The following is a 20,707-nucleotide window of genomic DNA, read 5'->3' as shown; positions in this document are numbered from 1 at the left end:
TTTAAATGAGTGCTGTTTATAATTAAGACACTGTTTGTAATTTCCTTGAGACTAAAAATCACCTGACAGTGTGTATGTTTTATTAAACAATATTGTTAAAACAAGTGGGCATTTATGATGCCAGAGGCTACATGGTATGCATAAACGTAAGGTTGAAGATTCACAAATAACTGTAGTTTTAACCTTAGCTCAACATTAAGGACCGAATTTACAAAGCCTGTTTATGACTTGTATGCGTGTAACTACATATATTTACACATGCTTAAACACCTGCGTTTAAAGGGACATACCCTAGATTTTAAAGACTAAGGCATATTTTTTACTATTAGAGCCGTTTTTGATAACAGAAATCATACTATACTTACATTTTATTGTTTAGATTATTCGCGTCCGTACATTCGAAGTGTTTTTGGTCATCGTGATGTTTTTAAAAAATGCATTTCTCATATTTTTAAAAATGCACGTGCGTCTGAGAAGTAACAGCTGTGGAGTTGATTTATAGTCTATTTTTAGAGGGTATTTCACCATTTCAAAGTCACAGACTAATGTTTCACTCAATTGTAACTTTATCCAAATTTGTTTCAGGTTTTTAGATTAACTAAACTTAGTGTTAATTTTCACAGGTTGAAACAAGGGTCTGTCCCTTTAAGAAAACAGGCTTCGTTAATTCGGCCCTAAGTTTTCACATTTTGGTCCATTTCTTATAAGCTGTAAGTGACATCCCAGATTCCTGAAACTTTGTTCATACAAGGAGTTTCAAATGCCACTTTGAACAAGGCACAGCTTTATCTGGAATTAGAACCAGGACTTAAATTAAGAAGGTGATACATGGTTTATTCTATAATAAAGAATAAAGGTGCAAGTTAGGATAGCCATGGAGTACATAATTATCATTGTTCCATCATAACCTTAGTCGGAAACAAACTATGCTTTAGTATCAAAAGAGGAAGCAGTTAATAAATTCGTTCTTTTGATGATCATCATCATCAACATAGAGCTTGGTGCATGTACAGACACTTTCTTTCGGTTTCAACGCTAATGCTGATGCATAGTTTCTGTACTCTGACTTCAGTGAACATTTCATCTTTTAATTTTCATCGGTTTCATAGCTTCAGTGAACATTTCATCTTTTAATTTTCATCGGTTTCATAGCTTCAGTGAACATTTCATCTTTTAATTTCCATCGGTTTCATAGCTTCAGTGTTTCTTTTAATCATCGGTTTCATTCAGTGAACATTTCATCTTTTAATTTTCATTTTCATAGCTTCAGTGAACATTTCATCTTTTAATTTTCATCGGTTTCATAGCTTCAGTGAACATTTCATCTTTTAATTTTCATCGGTTTCATAGCTTCAGTGAACATTTCATGTTTTAATTTTCATCGGTTTCATAGCTTCAGTGAACATTTCATGTTTTAATTTTCATCGGTTTCATAGCTTCAGTGAACATTTCATGTTTTAATTTTCATCGGTTTAATAGCTTCAGTGAACATTTCATCTTTTAATTTTCATCGGTTTCATAGCTTCAGTGAACATTTCATCTTTTAATTTTCATCGGTTTCATAGCTGAGGAAAGGGACCAGTGTTCGTGTACAGTTATTTTAATGAACACATTATATATCCTTTTTGCTTTTTGTTAAACATTATTATATTTTTAAATGTATTTTCTTTTACAGTTACATGTAAATTAAGATAACGAAATATGACATTTGCAACTATGATAACATCTTTAATTCTAGTACATTTACAATTAGTTATTATAACGGTTTTTTTCTTCTATTTTTGTTAGTAAATATGATATAACTGTTTGTAACCAATACATATATATATATATATATATATATATATATATATATATATATATATATATATATATATATATATATATTTGTATTCAGGAATTTACATTATACGTTTGGTTTTTGTAAAATTAATGAATTAATTTAATACACTGATATTAAACAGCTATGTGTGACACCGAATACTAGTAACAGAGGAATTCGTTTTAGTTTTAATTATTGAGCAATGTTTCTTTTAATATTATCTCCACAGAGACTACTTGGGTAAAGAGGTCATTGCAATGTATAAGTCCGACCTGAACAATCATGGCAAATTCTACACAGACTCAAATGGCCGAGAGATCATGGAAAGAAGGTATAATAATACACGTATTATACATGTTACTGTAACAGTTTACCTATCTGTTATCTTGAAGTAGTATTGATTAATATTAAGTCTATTAAATTTTCTGTAGCATAAATGTGTGTTTGTATAACTAGTAACATTTATAATTGAGGCTTTTGGATAAAAAAAATTAAGAAGTCATTGAACTTATTTACGTTTTTAAAAATACCAGTCATAGAGTGATGAATGGTTTATATTTATCTCAACAGTAATACATGTTTATTTTGTTTTAACACTTTTTTCATTCAAAATTAGTTTCTTATTTTATTAATTAATTTAATTTAATTTAATTTAATTTAATATTATTTTATTGTATTTTATTTTTTAAATATGCATCTTTTATAATAATTATAGGAACTGTTTTAAATCTTGCAAGAAATTCCGTAGATTTACACATTTGAAAGTTTCATAATGCATAATATTTGATATTTTCTGTAATCCAGGCGAAATCACCGAGATACCTGGGTGTTAGAAGAACATAGTCCTGTGGCTAGTAACTACTACCCAGTCACAAGCAAGATTTTTATTACGGTAAGTAGATGTGTATAAAATGGGTATAGTACATGTACATATTAAACATTATTTGTTAAAATTGGTTATACTATATTCTAAACAAGACCATGTAAGTAAATTGTAATTTTAATAATGTTATTAGTCCCCTACCGGTCCAACTGGAGGCGACCTTACATTTTGTATCCATCTTTTGTCTGTCTGTCTGTCTGTCTGTCCATCTGTCAATCTAATTAAAATTAGCTCCACTATTACATGTGGATCTAACACCAGCCAGTTGGAGCTCATGTCCACCAATCAAAACCTTACTTGCAGAATCCTGCCAGTGATTTAAAAATAATTTGAAAACATTCCGAATTATCCTGAGGGTATACGACATGTTTCGTGTGAATTACGAATGCCTTAAAACATGTTTTATTTTATAAAATAAATAATTTGTAATGTAAAACTGAAGACTGATTTAGTTGGATTTTTTTATAAATAAATAAATAATTTTTAATGTAAAATTGAAGACTGATAACCCACCCCGTACGCATTGGTATGGTTCGCTGTACTGCGGCCTCTAAAATAGACTCGCCCGATATTTTTAGAATTTGTATGCTCCAAAATAACGTTATAAAAGGCGAAGTGTGATTGGTCAATATTTAAGTTATTATTTACAGACGAAATGTTACCTGGACATTGGGGACTACGCAGTGTTGTTAGTTTTAAATCACTGGCAGGATTCTGCAAGTAAGGTTTTGATTGGTGGACACGAGCTCCAACTGGCTGGTGTTAGATCCACATGTAATAGTGGAGCTAATTTTAATTAGATTGTCCATCTGTCCAACATAATATAGTTCACTGTATGGTTGTTTAGCCATGCTTGAAGATAATGAGCTGAAATTGTGTGTATAGCTTTATTATGTAGAGTTACAGGTCACCTTTTACAGGCAATATGCCCATTTTTGACATTCATTCATTTCTACTTTTTTTCGTGCTTATATCCAATTAAGGTTCAAGCACGCTGTCCTGGGCACACACTTCAGCTATCTGGGCTGTGGGTTAGTTGTTAATTGTTAGTGATTAGTGAGAGAGAAGTGGGTGTAGTGGTCTTACACCTATCCACTGAGTCTTTAAACTCGCTCTGGGTGGGAGCCGGTACCGAGCTGCGAACCCTGTACCTACCAGCATTATGTCCGATGGCTTAATCACGACGCTACCGAGGCCGGTAATTTTTTTACAGTTATGGCTCATGAACGTAAAAAATATGCAAATGTGTAGGGCCCGGTGGACATGCATTGTATTTCTTTAGAAGTACTCTCAGAATCCTTGTTAACAATGCTGCCTCATGAAATATTAACCACGATAAATATTGCTGGTGTTAAATTACCAATGTCTAAAGATTAACTGTAAATTGCTATGATCCCATCATGCTGAACAGTTGGTGAAATGCTGTTTATGTTGTACTATTGATTTTATCTTTCAGGATCCAACTCGTAACATACAACTAACAGTATTAACCGACCGCTGTCAGGGAGGATCCAGTATTAGAGATGGGGAAATAGAGTTGATGGTGAGATGATGATTCAGGCGTGTGCAGAAAATTATGTCTACCTTTATATCATGTAATAAGAAAGGAACAAGTAGCTTTAATAATGAACCAAGTTTTAGACAGAAATACCGTTATATCATGTTGTTAGAAAGGAACAAGTAGCTTTAATAATGAACTAAGTTTTAGACAGAAATACCGTTATATCATGTTGTAAGAGAGGAACAAGTAGCTTTAATAATGAACCAAGTTGTAGATAGAAATACCGTTATACCATGTTGTTAGAAAGGAACAAGTAGCGTTAATAATGAACCAAATTGTAGACAGAAATACCGTTATATCATGTTGTTAGAAAGGAACAAGTAGCGTTAATAATGAACCAAATTGTAGACAGAAATACCATTATATCATGTTGTTAGAAAGGAACAAGTAGCGTTAATAATGAACCAAATTGTAGACAGAAATACCATTATATCATGTTGTTAGAAAGGAACAAGTAGCTTTAATAATGAACCAAGTTGTAGATAGAAATACCGTTATATCATGTTGTTAGAAAGGAACAAGTAGCGTTAATAATGAACCAAATTGTAGACAGAAATACCATTATATCATGTTGTAAGAGAGGAACAAGTAGCTTTAATAATGAACGTTTTAGACAGAAATACCATTATATCATGTTGTTAGAAAGGAACAAGTAGCTTTAATAATGAACCAAATTGTAGACAGAAATACCATTATATCATGTTGTTAGAAATGAACAGGTAGCTTTAATAATGAACCAAGTTTTAGACAGAAATACCATTATATCATGTTGTAAGAGAGGAACAGGTAGCTTTAATAATGAACCAAATTGTAGACAGAAATACCGTTATATCATGTTGTTAGAAAGGAACAAGTAGCGTTAATAATGAACCAAATTGTAGACAGAAATACCATTATATCATGTTGTTAGAAAGGAACAAGTAGCTTTAATAATGAACCAAGTTTTAGACAGAAATACCATTATATCATGTTGTTAGAGAGGAGTCAGCAGCTTTAAGAATAAACCATGTTTTAGACAGAAATATCGTTATACCATGTTGTAAGAAAGGAACCAGTAGCTTTAATTTATTCAAAAATTATGCCCTGTATTACAGCTACATCGACGTACTACGCGTGACGATAATCTGGGAGTTTCCGAAGTTCTCAGTGAAAAGGGACAAGATGGACAGGGACTAATCCTTAGAGGTGATTTATTTATTACTAGTTACTCCATTAGTCAGGATTACGGGGTTGAGGGGTGAGGGCAGTGATAAAGCGTTCGCTTGATGCACAGTCAGTTTAGGATCGATCCCCGTCAATGGGCCGATTGGGCTATTTCTCCTTCCAGCCAGTGCACCACGACTGGTATGTATTATCCTGTCTGTGGGAAACATGTATTGGGTTTCCTTCTCTAAGACTCTATATTAAAAATTAACAAATGTTTGACATCCAGTAGCCCATGATAAATCAATGTGCTCTAGTGGTGTCGTTAAACAAAACAAACTTTTTTACATTAGTCGTGGAGCGGGATGCGGTGGTATGCAGCATATTGTTCAGTTGTAGAGCACTTACTTGAGGTGCAGTGGATCACAGGATCGATTTCCACTGTGTGCTTTTTTCACCATTCTAGCCAGTTCCTCGTGATTAGTATACCAAAAGTTGTGGCATGTACAGTCCTATCCATTGAAAAATGCATATAAAAGACTCCATGCTGTTTTATCAGTAGGAGTAACCTATATGGTGGCATCAGCTTTGACCTCTTGTTCTGTTTGCCAGATGTAGAAATAAACAGCTGCAGTTTAAAAAATTGCTAAAGTTAAGGTTACAGTTTGTTTTGTTGAACGACACCTCTAGAGAACATTGATTTATTCATCATCAGCTATTAGATGTCTTGAACATTTGGTAATTCTGACATATAGTCATAGAGAGGAAGCCCTCTGCATGTTTCCATTAATAGCAAGGGACCTTTTATATGCACTCACATATAGCATAGTACATACCAAAGCTTTTAATATGCCAGTCATGGTGCACTGGCTGGAATGAGAAATAGTCCAATGGCCCCACTGATGGTGATCGATCCTAGACCCACTGAGCTACGTCTCGCCCCACCTCCATGTGCTAAGGTGTCATTTCACAAATATTCTGATTTTCCTTTGCCATTATATTATACATCCTAGGTTTTCATTCCAGCCTGCCCCGAGGATAAAGTGCCCCCTATCCATGTGTTAATTGGCAAAAACCTGACATTTTGTTGTATGTGCAAATTTTCATTGACCTGAAAATTTACTTTTTAAAAATGTCACCCCTCATCCAAATAAAAAACAAACAAATTTGGATGAAAATCTAGCATAATAGCTTTAAGCTAGGATTCCATGTCTATGGCAAACCTATGTGGCAGATTTACGCATTATGTAAACAAATAAATCATTACCTGTTCATTATAGGCACAACTGTCTGTAATACAACATTCAGAAGTCTCTATTAATAGATAATTCTAAATGTTGTGTTACAGGCAATCACTACCTGTTCATGGGAACAGTAGAGAATTCTGAATGTTGTGTTACAAGAAAGCACTACCTGTTCACGAGCACAATAAAGAATTCTGAATGTTGTGTTACAGGCAAGCACTATCTGTTCACGGGCACAATAAAGAATTCTGAATGTTGTGTTACAGGCAAACACTAGCTGTTCACGGGCACAATAAAGAATTGTGAACGTTGTGTTACAGGCAAGCACTAGCTGTTCACGGGCACAATAAAGAATTGTGAACGTTGTGTTACAGGCAAGCACTACCTGTTCACGGGCACAATAAAGAATTGTGAACGTTGTGTTACAGGCAAGCACTACCTGTTCACGGGCACAATAAAGAATTGTGAACGTTGTGTTACAGGCAAGCACTACCTGTTCACGGGCACAATAAAGAATTGTGAATGTTGTGTTACAGGCAAGCACTATCTGTTCACGGGCACAATAAAGAATTGTGAATGTTGTGTTACAAGAATTGTGAATGTTGTGTTACAGGCAAGCACTATCTGTTCACGGGCACAATAAAGAATTGTGAATGTTGTGTTACAAGAATTGTGAATGTTGTGTTACAGGCAAGCACTATCCGTTCACGGGCACAATAAAGAATTCTGAATGTTGTGTTACAGCCAATCACTTCCTGTTCATATCCACTATTGTGAATTCTGATTCTTTCTGTTACAGACAAACACTACCTGTTTGTAGACACTATACATAATTAAGATTTTGGCGTAAAATAAAGGCACTATAAAGAATTCTGAATGTTGTGTTACAGGCAAAACTACCTATGTATAGAAACTATAGAGAATTCTGATTTTTTTCCCCCCAGACAAACACTACAGGTTCATAGGCATTATACTGAATTCTGAATGTTATGTTACAGGCAAACACTATCTATTTATAGACACTGTAGAGAATTCTTAATTTTTTTTATAGGCAAACACTACCTGTTTATAGACACTATAGAGAAATCTGCACGACTTCATAGAGAAATGTCTCAACAAATTCATTTACCACCGACATTATCGTTCATGCCTCTGAGGACGAGCTACGAAGAATGGCAAAAGAATCATGCATTGTCGGTGAGTCTTTGGTAGTTAAATTATGTAAATGTAATTATATCAATGTGATTAAAATATTAGCCTTGTGAGTAAGGTCTAGATGTGGCAACACATCCTAAATTATGGAAATATGAATCAAATCTAAATGATGGAAATGTCAGTCCAACCTAAATGATGGAAATAATAATCCAGTTAATATATGGTGGAAATGTGACTCCAGTTAATCTAAATGATGGAACTGTCAATTCAGTCTAAATGATGGAAATAGTAATCCAGTTAATATATGATAGAAATATGACTCAGAGTAATCTAAATAATGAAACTGTCAATCCAGTCAAAATGATAGAAATAGTAATCCAGTCAATATATAGGAAGCGGCTCATTCAAAGTAAGCGATGTCATTAATCTTTAATGTAAAATGTAGCCAGCACATATGTTATAATATCATATTAGATTTGCCTGCTGTCGGCATAGTTTTACTTGCTAGAATTCTCAATATACATGTGCATGTATATGTGTATATGTATAATTCAAGAGTCCGATTTGTTCCTCTAGTGCCCTGGTTAAAAATACACTGTTGTTACTATGTGACGTAACAATTGTTACCAAGATGTATTAGCCATGTTTTTGGTCACTTCTAATTCCTGAGAATAAGAAAAATAAGTTGTATCCGTTCAGAATTTGGGAACATTATTTGGAATTAAGCTTTTTACAAGAACCCCTATTCTACAGTGTGTTTAAAATATAAGCAAGAATGTTACAATCTCAACTCATGTCGCTCATCAAATGAATTACAATATTCAAGTTCTTAAATAAAGCAAATGAACATTAATTTTGTTGAAATTTTATTTATAAAATGCAAAGTTAATTTATGAAAATGCAACGGCATAAGTTAAATGTTTTGGGGTGTTTTTGTTTTTCTTCTTAAAAATATTGCTTTGATTGTAACATCCCACTGAGCGTTTGTGTCATACAATAATATAAGACTCCATCACATGCTGTCATGTGGGATAGAAAAAGTACATCCGAGGTGGTGGAAATTTCGACATGGGACAAGTCTTTTTCTCTCATCCATTCAGTAAATAAACTATTATAATTTAACACTAACGGATAAAGATGCCTGAAAAAGTAACTTTTTTATTTGACAATTTTATGATAAATAAACTATATACATTATCGTATGTGCCGTGTTTTTTCATGTGTAAAATAATTTAACACGACAAATTAACAAGATAGCTTTTATAATTAAGGTTTTAATAACACAAAATATCAATTTAAAATTGTTGTCTGATGACCTCACATCACCATCTCGCATTAATATTATGACGTTATATTACCAATGAAATCATATTAAGCTCATGCACGTGATATCCCATGTGAGATAGAAATTTCTTACATAACTTTCTTTCATTGGAGACCGGCCTCGGTGGCGTAGTGGTTAGGTCATCGGTCTACAGGCTGGTAGGTACTGGGTTCGGATCCCAGTCGAGGCATGGGATTTTTAATCCAGATACCGACTCCAAACCCTGACTGAGTGCTCCGCAAGGCGCAATGAGTAGGTGTAAACCACTTGCACCGACCAGTGATCCATAACTGGTTCAACAAAGGCCATGGTTTGTGCTATCCTACCTGTGGGAAGCGCAAATAAAAGATCCCTTGCTGCCTGTCGTAAAAGAGTAGCATATGTGGCGACAGCGGGTTTCCTCTAAAAATATCTGAGTAGTCCTTAACCATATGTCTGACGCCATATAACCGTAAATAAAATGTGTTGAGTGCGTCGTTAAATAAAACACTTCTTTCTTTTTTCTTTCTTTCTTTCTTTCATTGAATAGCTCTGTCTCTTATACCTCAGGATGAGAGCAAATTAATAGTTGTACATGTGTTACACTTTTGCAGTGGTCCGGCTTGCAAAACGCCTTGCCGGACAATGTCCAGTTATTGACCCTTGACACCGTGCCAGGTGGCAACTCCGAAGTCTTCCTGATCCGACTGGAACACACATACGAGGTAGACGAGGACAAACAGTATTCGGTGCCAGCCGAGGTCTCGCTACAGGTAAATAATCAGCTGAGGTGTTCACGAAACGCATTTCGTTATTACCGAATATCTACTTGGATATTACTAGCAAAAACAGATACGTTAGGTCCAATATTTTAAAGAATGAGATCCCATGGTCTATATCTGTTAGTCTGAATCGAATTCAAACTACAAAACCATTGTGTTCAAACCTGAATCTCTATACAAGATGAGTTCAAGGAGAATTTTGACAACGTTGTGAATCACTGTCATGTGTCTATACAAGAACAGCCACTTAATAATTTCCAGCAGTAAAGACATTTGTTTTTAATTACATGTTTTCATGTACAAAACGACATGATTTCATTTAAAAATAATGTGTAAGTATTGGTAAAAATACTTATTTTTTCCTTCAAAATAGTGCATGTATGTATTGTCACACATAATGGGGAAGGGGGCATACGTTCAGATTTATAATATATGTAGTAAAACAAATTTGGTTTTAGTTATTTTGGGCGTCACACGGCAGGTATAGCCTCGCCATCTCCAGTTCCATTGACCATGGCTTTCCAAATATTACTTTTATATTACTTTCATTTTGGGTAAAGGTATTATGTGAAAGAATACAAATGCATTTATGTGAGCAAAAACTGATGCATATCATACATAGAAGATTCGTCATGAGTGTTTTTTTTAATATGGAAAATATCAACTGAGTCACTTTATGTTAATTGGTATTTGTTGAGGCTCTGCCAAGACAAATGCTGTTTGACTAGACGAGGTTGGTATGTTACATATTAAAGCACATGTGAAGTGAAATCTATTTATCCTATAACACTTAAATTAACATTTCAATTTGATATTTGGTAAATCACAGTTCAAAGTCGCCTGCATCGGCAACATGACATGCGATTAGCACAAATGTACACGATTTGACGTCACGCACTCAACTAAATCTTATCAAAACATTACACTGAGGTATACAAGTCTTGTTGGCTTGTAAACAAATGACCCATTGACAGGACAACAAATCCAATATATATACATAATAGTAAATATCAATTGGATTTATGTCTTACTTTCGATTTATTTCAGGCATTATTTTCACCATTTCAAATAGACGAGATAGAAGAACTTAGTCTTGGTGCTAATTTCCAGCAGTCTGAAGTTCACAGACTCAAATGGAGAACTACAAAAGGAAAAGTAACTCCAGAACACATAGGTACTCTTTTGTTTAATACCCGGACGCAAAGGTCATGGGATGTGGTCATCAGTAGGTAGGGAAGTCTATTTATACAACAAAGAATTTGGAACATTTTAACACAGGCACCACAGAAGCAAGTAGACATTGGAGGCAGGTGGCTGACCGAGATCGAGGACGAAAACGTATGAAAACTAGATATCCTAAAATGCAATTTCCTGCATTCTATAAGTAAAATTCATCTCTGCCTTAAGATTTACTACCAGTAATATTTTTAATTCAGAATTATTCGGCCCCCACTTCCAAGCCTGTGACAGGCATCAAGGCTGGTTCAGGGTGTGTACTCAAAAGCCCTTTCTGCTTTCTGTAGCAGTTTGTTGCCTGTGTCCGTTTGCATGGGCGGGACGTAACCCAGTGGTGAAGTGCTCGCTTGATGCGCGGTCTGGGACCGGTCCCCGTCGGTGGTCACATTGGGCTAATTCTCTTTCTAGCCTGTGTACCACGACTAGTATATTATATTACAGTATAAAGGTTGTGGCATGTGCTGTCATGTTTGTGGGACGGTGCAAATAAAAGAGCCCTTACTACTAATGGAAACAAATTTAGCGGGTTTCCTTTCTAAGACTATGTATGTGAAAATTACCAAATATTTGACATCCAATAGCCGATGATTAATAAATCAATGTGATCTAGTGGTGTCATTAAACAAAATAAACTTTAACAAAACTGTTTATCCGTTTGCAGGTTCTTGATTTGAAATATATATATATATATATATATATATATATATATATATATATATATATATATATATATATATATATATATATATATGTATCTATATGTATATATCTATCTATCTATCTATCTATCTATCTATCTATCTATATATATATATATATATATATATATATATATATATATATATATAAAGGCCATAAATTTAATTAGTCCCATAAAATAATAAAAACCTATCAAATATTTCTGGTTATGCTGACTGTATATCCACTTACTAAAGGAAATATTTGTTATTGCAAAGACTTCTGCGCAAATCTGATATTCCTTTCAATGCAGATGGGGTCCAGGAAAGGAAAGGAATGTTTTAATTTGGTTCCAAAGTTTTAATAATAAGATATCTGTAATTAAACACACATTGTGCTTCCAGGGAAAATTAATATTTCCTCCATCCACCAAAATGGAAACAAAAAGAAAGATAAAGTACAATAGGACACACAGAGAGAGAGAGAGAGAGAGAGAGAGAGAGAGAGAGAGAGAGAGAGAGAGAGAGAGAGAGAGAGAGAGAGAGAGAGAGAGAGAGAGAGATGGATGTACTCTCATTGTGCATAAATATAATTCTGTCACAATCAAGCATGTGGTGGACATATACATGTATATAATTTTGTTTTCTTTCTTTAAATTTGGCAACCTCGTAAGACAAACATTTCCAACGCCATTCCATCATGTTAAATACTTTACTCAGTTTGCTGTTGGATCTTTGATGAAGATAAAGTTGTTTATTACATACCCATTTAATCTCACTATAGTAATAGCGACAATTCTAACCGCGCAATGTATTTTTTTATATATTGAATATGTGTGATACAAAATCTCTTGCGTACTAGTTACTGCTGAAATTAATGTTCTACGTTGTCTCATTTGTACGGGTACTCGAGTCCTGCGAACGGACTAAGTCTTGCACCGGCCTCGGTGGTGCAGTGGTTAAGCCATCGGACTACAGGCTGGTAGGTACAGGGATCGTACCGGCCCCAAACCCGAGCGAGTGCTTAAGGGCTCAGTAAGGCCGCTACACCCTCTTCTCTCTCACTAACCACTAACCAACTAACAACTAACCCACTGTCATGGACAGACAGCCCAGGTAGCTGAGGTGTGTGCCCAGGACAGCATGCTTGAACCTTAATTGGATATAAGCACGAACATAACTTGAAATGAAATGAAACGAGTCTTGCTAGACTCGACCCGTGCCCGAGTACTCGAGTACTCGTGGAGATCCTACTCAGCGTTCCGTCAATTCCATAAAACTCAACCAACTTTCCAGACGAAGTAAGTTGTGTTATTTAATTAAACTTTTCTTAATCATGATATAGAAAGGTTACATGTAATAAATACAGAACCACATACCAGTTATGCGGTCTCGTGGTATAATAGTCTTGCGCATTATAAGCTCGTGCAGTAAATAAAAGTTAAAACAACTGGTATGTGGTTTTATCTTTATACTGAAACATATATTGTTTTCTTATTGCAGGGCATGTATCACACGACCCAGAGGCCAGTGATGGGATGACAATTGTTCTCAGACCAATGCAAATACGAACATTCCATATTTACGTTTCAGAACCAAAAAAGAATTTTTTATTTAAGTTCTTCAAATAATACATTCCTTGTAACATATTAAATTATTTGTGCTTATTTTATTTTGACAATTGATAAATTTGTTGTTGATTTAATGTGGACTTCTATAGTGGCACCTTGTAACAATAACAACTGTAAACGTTTTTGTTTGTTAAGTAAATATGAACAACAAAAGCTTTGTTGCAGTTAATGTTATATATCTGTACAATGCAGAGTTCTAAGGATGTGTAACTGTTGTAATTGAATGTCGACACAGCTCAGTTGTCTGTAGGAAGTTGAATGTACACCAAACTAGTCTAAATGTTTAACTGTTGTAATTGAATGTCGACACAGCTCAGTTGTCTGTAGGAAGTTGAATGTACACCAAACTAGTCTAAATGTTTAACTGTTGTAATTGAATGTCGACACAGCTCAGTTGTCTGTAGGAAGTTGAATGTACACCAAACTAGTCTAAATGTCATGCGGATTGTTATTATTTATTCTAGTCTAGTCTAGACTAATCTAGTGTAGTCTAGAAAGTTCATACCCAGTTGGTATTAACTGTAAAAGAGGCCGAATCGCGATTTCAAGGCACTCATCCTTGTTATTAGGCAGTGTAGAATATATTCCGGTTAAAGCTATTACCAAAATACTTACAACTTAACTCTTGCTTAAATTGTCAATTGTGGCAGATCCAATTGGTTGCTGGTTATTTTGATGTTTTGTTGTAGCGAAAAATTCCATTTATGCCAAACAGAAAACACACATACTTCGGAAATCAGAGTCGGTGCTTTTAAACGGTATTTATATGAATACAAATATGTTTAATATGACTGGTGATTATTCCACATTGTGTTCCACACACAAATACAATATATTGTGACGGGCTAATAGGCAAAATCGTCAATCTAACCTGTTGTGAATGTTTATGTTCTACCTCCAGTGCAAAGTGCTCTGTGCTTCTGTTGTGTGTTCTGTATAGACAGCCCCTTATTGCTCAGTATTTTGTATAATTAAATCTTAGCCGACACCGTAGACAAGATGTACCGGTTCATACGGATATAAAAAAAGTGCTTGAATTTAAATTTCGCAACGAGAAGACCTTGAATTTGTCAATACGCATGAGAAGTGCTTGAATTTCAGAAATCAACTTAAAAATGCTTACATATTTCCGCTGAAAAATATTAAAATAATAATTGACCTTTCTCACGTTGATTTTCGTGTTATTCCAACCTTTTTGAGCTAATGTTATTACGGTAGTTGGTGTTATTTTAATTTTTTTTTTTATCACAAATATCGATAATATAATTGTTGGATGAAGTGTTACGAATACTGACGAAAATATGTCAATACAAGGGTTACCAAGTGACTATGGTGAATGCAAAAACCATTCCAACGTGCTTGAATTCTGCCTTCCAAACTGTATTTAAACCTTCGTGTAGCTAGGAGGTGGATGTACTATAGTGGTTGTGGGAGCAATTGCCCTAGTTAAACTAGTTGTCTGCCATCCCATCCAGTTTCCACAACCTCTGTGGCTGTGGTATGTGCTGCCTTGTGTTGTTGGGGGAAATGCATATAAAATATGTTTAAATACTCTTTATATGGAATAGCCTAAGTAGTGGCAATAGTTTTTGTTTCCCATTCCTCAATCAAGTGTTAGACTGTATGTTAGACAAGAAAATAGCCATAGAGTTTAAAGTGCGCTTAGGTGTTGGTAAAAACACAATCATTTCCTTTCGAGTGACAAAACGGTTGGATATGCTAGCATTAAGTTGTATTATACACAAATAAACTTATATGTTTTCTGTGTAACTGATGTGTCAATCTCAGAGTATTAGTAGCTACAACTAATAATTATGAGTGCATCGATATATTGAGTTAACAGCTCGGAAATGTGTGTAATAATGTATTATTATTATTGTTAAATGTTGTTATAAAATCTTGTTTTAATACAATTCATTATATATTGTGTGAACAAACTAAATAGAACGTTTGTTTCTGTAAAGAAAATACAAATTAAGTTATAGCAATACCCAGAACAGTGTGTGAACTGGATTGCATCATTTCTTTATATATGTACATGTGTGGATATCGGAAATAAAAGATCTTTTGAGAAACGGCGTAAGCAAGTAGACAGTGGGGCTGACTGAGATCGAGGGCGCAGTTATTAGGTGGTTCGGGGGTATGCTCCCCATAACATTGTGAAAACTAGATGTCCTGAAATGCAATTTCCTGCATTCTACAAGTAAAATGCATCTCTGCCTTAAGATTTACTTCCAGTAATATTTTTGATCAAGAATTATTGGAGTGGCTAGTGCATCCCTCCCCCCAGTCCGCCTTGCCTGTTGTTATTATTATTATTATTACCACTCTTATTATTATTATTTAATGTGTGTTTGTGTGTGTGTTTGTGTGTGTGTTTGTGTGTGTGTGTGTGTGTGTGTGTGTGTGTGTGTGTGTGTGTGTGTGTGTGTGTGTGTGTGTGTGTGTGTGTGTGTGTGTGTGTGTGTGTGTGTGTGTGTGTGTGTGTGTGTGTGTGTGTGTGTGTGTGTGTGTATAATATATATGTATATTGAAACAGACATCATGTATGAATTATATATTCATTTTATTGTGCGGTCATTTGTGCTGAAACGTTGAATGTGACTCTTGGCTACTTAATATGTCAGCGTTGTGGTTGGTTGGGTTTTGTTTGCTCTTTGTAGTATTGTTTAGAGGGATTTTTAACATTATTTATTACCTATTGTGATTTTTTAACATTTATAAAAAAAAACCTATTTTATTTATTTTGTTAATTATTGATGAGTAGCATCTTTGACTATGTATAAACATTTTAGAGAAACAAACCCAGTTTGTGCGTGTGTGTGTGAGAGAGAGAGAGAGAGAGAGAGAGAGAGAGAGAGAGAGAGAGAGAGAGAGAGAGAGAGAGAGAGAGAGAGAGAGAGAGAGAGAGAGAGAGAGAGAGAGAGAGAGATAGAGAGAGAGAGAGAGAGAGAGAGAGAGAGAGAGAGAGAGAGAGAGAGAGAGAGAGAGAGAGAGAATGAGAGAGAGAGAGAATGAGAGAGAGAGAATGAGAGAGAGAGAGAGAGAGAGATAGAGAGAGAGAGAGAGAGAGAGAGAGAGAGAATGAGAGAGAGAGATAGAGAGAGAGAGAGAGAGAGAGAGAGAGAGAGAGAGAGAGAGAGAGAGAGAGAGAGAGAGAGAGAATAGTGAATGTACACCACTCGCATTTTTCGTAATACTTTTATTTTAGCCAATAGCCGATGTATTGTTTGCTGCTGGGATGTCATTAAACATTCATTCCTTCATTCATTGTTTCTTTAAAAGAAACACGTACAATGCCATTAAAGTTTGTTTTTGAAAATGTTTCTGTTTTATCTCGAAATGATTATAAATATACCAGTCTGTATCTTCGACAATGAGATACAATTTAGATAAATCTAGTGTTCGGTATTCGACCTGAGAATGGTTTTCGATGAAAATGACTAGCGAATATTCGATTACCAACTAAACAACAACAGACTCACGGGGTTTTCATAGTTTAAATTGTGTAAAAGACATAATAGACGTAATACAAAAGCAAGTCACGACAGAAAATAAATACAAATCATAATGCAGTAGTGACTGGCAGCTAACCTACATGTAGTGATATACACATGTATTTTGAATGGTTTGCATCGTTAAACTCATAGTCCAGTGGTAAAGCGCTCGCCTGACGCGCTGTCTAGGATCGATCGCCGTCGGTGGGACCATTGTGCTATTTCTCGTACCAGCCAGTGCACCACGTGGAATGTGCTATCATGTCTGTGGGATGGTGCATATAAAAGATACCTTGCTTCTAATGGGGAAATGTAACGGGTTTCCTCTAAGACTATTTACCAAATGTTTGAAATCCAATAGCCGATGATTAATACAAACAATGTGATCTAGGGGTATCGTGGAACAATCCCCCAAAAAACAACAACAACAAAAACAACAAGAAACAAACAAACAAACAAACGTACACATCTCTTTTTCTTTATACGCATCCTCGCGAGCCAAGGTATCATTGCGTATAGTTACTGCATGTCATACCTGGCTTGTATATGATAAAACTGAAATAATAATTTCCAACCATTTGACGCATCACATACTCAGTTGAATTTGTTTCGTATATGCTGCATTATACAATCAAACTCTGAATTGTCTGAGTATTATAATCAGGGATCTGGATCTACCTCAGTCGGTACAGCGTTAGCCACAGGTGATTCAGGTCTTAGGATCGAATCCCCACAGCGGAACTATGCTCTTATTGGGTTATTCATGGTCCCACGGTGATTTGTTTTAAGTTATGTGGAAAACTGATGGAACAAAATCCTTATTTTGAGTAAACAATTGTGCGGTATTGCTCTACGTGTTATAGTGGCCAAAGGTTTGACATCCAACAGCCGATGATTAAATAATCAATGTGCTCTAGTGGTGTCGTTAAACATTTTTAGGATCGATCCCCATCGGTGGGCCTATTGTGCTATTACTCGTTCTAACCAATGCACCACGACTGGCATGTCAAACGTCGTGGTGTGTGCTACCCTGTCTGTGGGGTGGTGATCATAAAAGATCCCATGGTACTAATAGAAAAAATGTAGCAAGTTTTCTTTCTAAGACTCTATGTCGAAACTACCAAATGTTTGACCTCCAATAGCCGATGATTAATAAATCAATGTTTTCTAATGGTGTCGTTAAACAAAACAAAATTTAAACCTCTTTGGGGGCATATCGGCGCATTTTAAATTATTTCAGTGCTCGAACCTCATTTGTGTCTAGGCATGTTAACTATCGCTGTCTAATATAGTAATTGCGACATTTGGTTTTGAGATTGAGAGAAGGAAGGCGTTTATGCCATTTGTTTTTGTCTTCTTTAGGCAGTGGTCTTTGTGCGTACAGGGGCGAAACGTAGCCCATTGGTAAAGCGCTTGCTTGATGCGCGGTCGGTTTGGGATCGATCCCCGTCAGTGGGCCCATTGGGCTATTTCTCGCTCCAGCCAGTGCACCATGACTGGTACACCAAAGGCCGTGGTATGTGCTATCCTCTGTATGGGATGGTGCATATAAATGACCCCTTGCTGCTAATCGAAAAGTGTAGCCCATGAAGTGTCGACAGCGGATTTCCTCCCTCAATATCTGTTTCCGACGCCATATAACCGTAAATAAAATGTGTTGAGCGCATCGTTAAATAAAACATTTCCTTCCTTCCTTGTGCGTACGATTCATGTCATGTATACGTTCAATATTTTGCTAAGCACCGAATTAGGCTTGATTGGTCTTTTTAGTAACTAACAATAATCATTTAAACCATATAATTTTAGCTATTTTTTATCACTGAAATATCTTCTTCATTGTTTACACGTGTTAATCGATACCTATGACGTCAAACTATTGTTCTATGTGTAGATTATTTTTCAAGAATCAACACCTGTGAAACAATGCAATTTGAATTTTATATGCGTTCAGATCAGTGATTCGAACCCACTACTGACAGGTCTTGTACATTGCGCTTTTACCAACAAGGCCAAACATCTGCATTTCCAAATTAACATGTACTTTAAGTCTAATAAAACTGATACTAGTGATAGTAATGTATTCCGGCGGAACACAGCAAAGATTGTCGAAAGTAAATCGAAAATCACGCTTAATTAATGCCAGCCACCCACTGCTAAGGATTTCCTGATCGAATAGTTCAGGTCGGGTCCGAAAGGATTCTATCATTTTTTTATTTTTTTATTAATTTTTTTTACTTTAAAAAAAAATTCATAATCATACAGTTAATACAATAACTTTACATAACAGATCCAATGTTTATAAATAAATATATGAATGTGAAATGTATACCCAAAATACTAATAACAATATCAATACTAGTCTTGTCCTTAAACAGTCCTAAAAGCAGTATTCAAAATATAGAAAAAAAGTCCACCCCCACAACATATGGACATTATAAATTAAAAAGATCTATACAGTCGGATCTCGTTATCTCGATCTATGTAAACTCATTATTCCAGGCTAGTTTCATCTCAGTCCACAGTTACCTCAAATCTTGGACCATTTTGTTCGTTCCCTTCAACATCGAGATAACAACGTTTGACTGCATAATTATATATAATTAATCCTTGAATAAATTGTGACATATAGACCAGAATTTTACAAACTTATCATAATTACAACAAGAGAATGCCACGCTTTTTGTTACATTATAATATAGACTCAGCTCCTTTTGTATCCATGTAAAATCTGGGATGAGACACTTTAAATGACTTTTAAATATTAACTGTTTAGTTATTAATATAATAGCATTAATAGGATCATTGTTACTCGTCTTAAATCCCAAAATTATATTTTCTTTTGTAAAGTTGATTATTATACCAGTTTTTTGTTGCATCCAAAGCTTTAATTGTTCCCAAATATGCCTAACGTCATTACATTCCCAAAATAGGTGTATTAGTGTTGATATTTCAGGTTTACAGAAAGAGCAAAGAGGTGAATCAATATATCCTATGTTATATAAAAACTTATTTGTAGGCAATATCCTATGAATAATCTTGTATTGAAACCATCTTAATTCTGTACTATCTGTGCAGCGAAATGGTATTGTATTTACCGTTTTCCAATCATCATCATCATATTTGAAATTTAATTCTTTTTCCCATTTTAAATTAAATTTATATTTTAAAAATCTCGAATCCAATAAAATATTGTAAAACTGTTTACTGCCTTACAGCTTATCTTAAGATTCGAATTATTATAGGGAAAATAGGATTTTGCAACTTTCTTTTACATTTGTTTATTTTAAATGTATTGCAATACTGCTTCACTGCACTTACAAGAAGACCATGGTATTTTAAAAAGTTGACATCAAGATTATAAATGTTTTTAAATTGTGGGAATGTAATAAATAATCCACTGTCATTTAATAAATCATTTATAAATCTAATTCCTATCTTGTGCCAACTGTCATAAAACACTGATTTATTATTTACTTTAATGTAATCATTAAACGATATATATTGAGACTGGACATCATTTTCACGAGCTACTCTCGATTCACTAATATCAAAACCTATATTAGCTCGGCCATTTACCTTTCGACCGACCGTTCAAAATTGCGCCAAACTTCCTCAACAAAATTGCGCACCGTTTTCTCTTTGGCATTAACGGCTCCATTCAAATTTCATAGCACCACCACCACCCCCCACCCGCCTGCTACCGATTTGATCGGGCTGCTGGTGCTCCCTTGCACCTGCCAGTGCAGGCGGTCCCTCCTTCCCCTCCCCCCACC

General features: G+C 35.1%; 1 protein-coding gene across 1 annotated transcript in view; it reads left to right on the top strand.

The window, feature by feature from the left end:
* LOC121379995 (lysosomal alpha-mannosidase-like) overlaps positions 1 to 15,860 on the top strand; it is an 82,616-nt gene extending 66,756 nt beyond the window's left edge. Inside the window, exons 20-27 of the mRNA XM_041508702.1 lie at positions 2,052 to 2,153; positions 2,627 to 2,714; positions 4,162 to 4,248; positions 5,361 to 5,451; positions 7,705 to 7,850; positions 9,726 to 9,884; positions 10,941 to 11,067; positions 13,310 to 15,860. Of these exons, the coding sequence (XP_041364636.1) occupies positions 2,052 to 2,153; positions 2,627 to 2,714; positions 4,162 to 4,248; positions 5,361 to 5,451; positions 7,705 to 7,850; positions 9,726 to 9,884; positions 10,941 to 11,067; positions 13,310 to 13,437 (928 nt within the window). The 3' untranslated portion in view covers positions 13,438 to 15,860. The remainder of the gene's footprint in view (positions 1 to 2,051; positions 2,154 to 2,626; positions 2,715 to 4,161; positions 4,249 to 5,360; positions 5,452 to 7,704; positions 7,851 to 9,725; positions 9,885 to 10,940; positions 11,068 to 13,309) is intronic.
* The last annotated feature ends 4,847 nt before the right edge of the window (positions 15,861 to 20,707 follow it).

This window comes from Gigantopelta aegis, chromosome 8 (genome assembly GCF_016097555.1).
Source record: "Gigantopelta aegis isolate Gae_Host chromosome 8, Gae_host_genome, whole genome shotgun sequence".
Taxonomy (NCBI): domain Eukaryota; kingdom Metazoa; phylum Mollusca; class Gastropoda; order Neomphalida; family Peltospiridae; genus Gigantopelta; species Gigantopelta aegis.
This window is presented reverse-complemented; position numbering and strand designations above follow the sequence as displayed.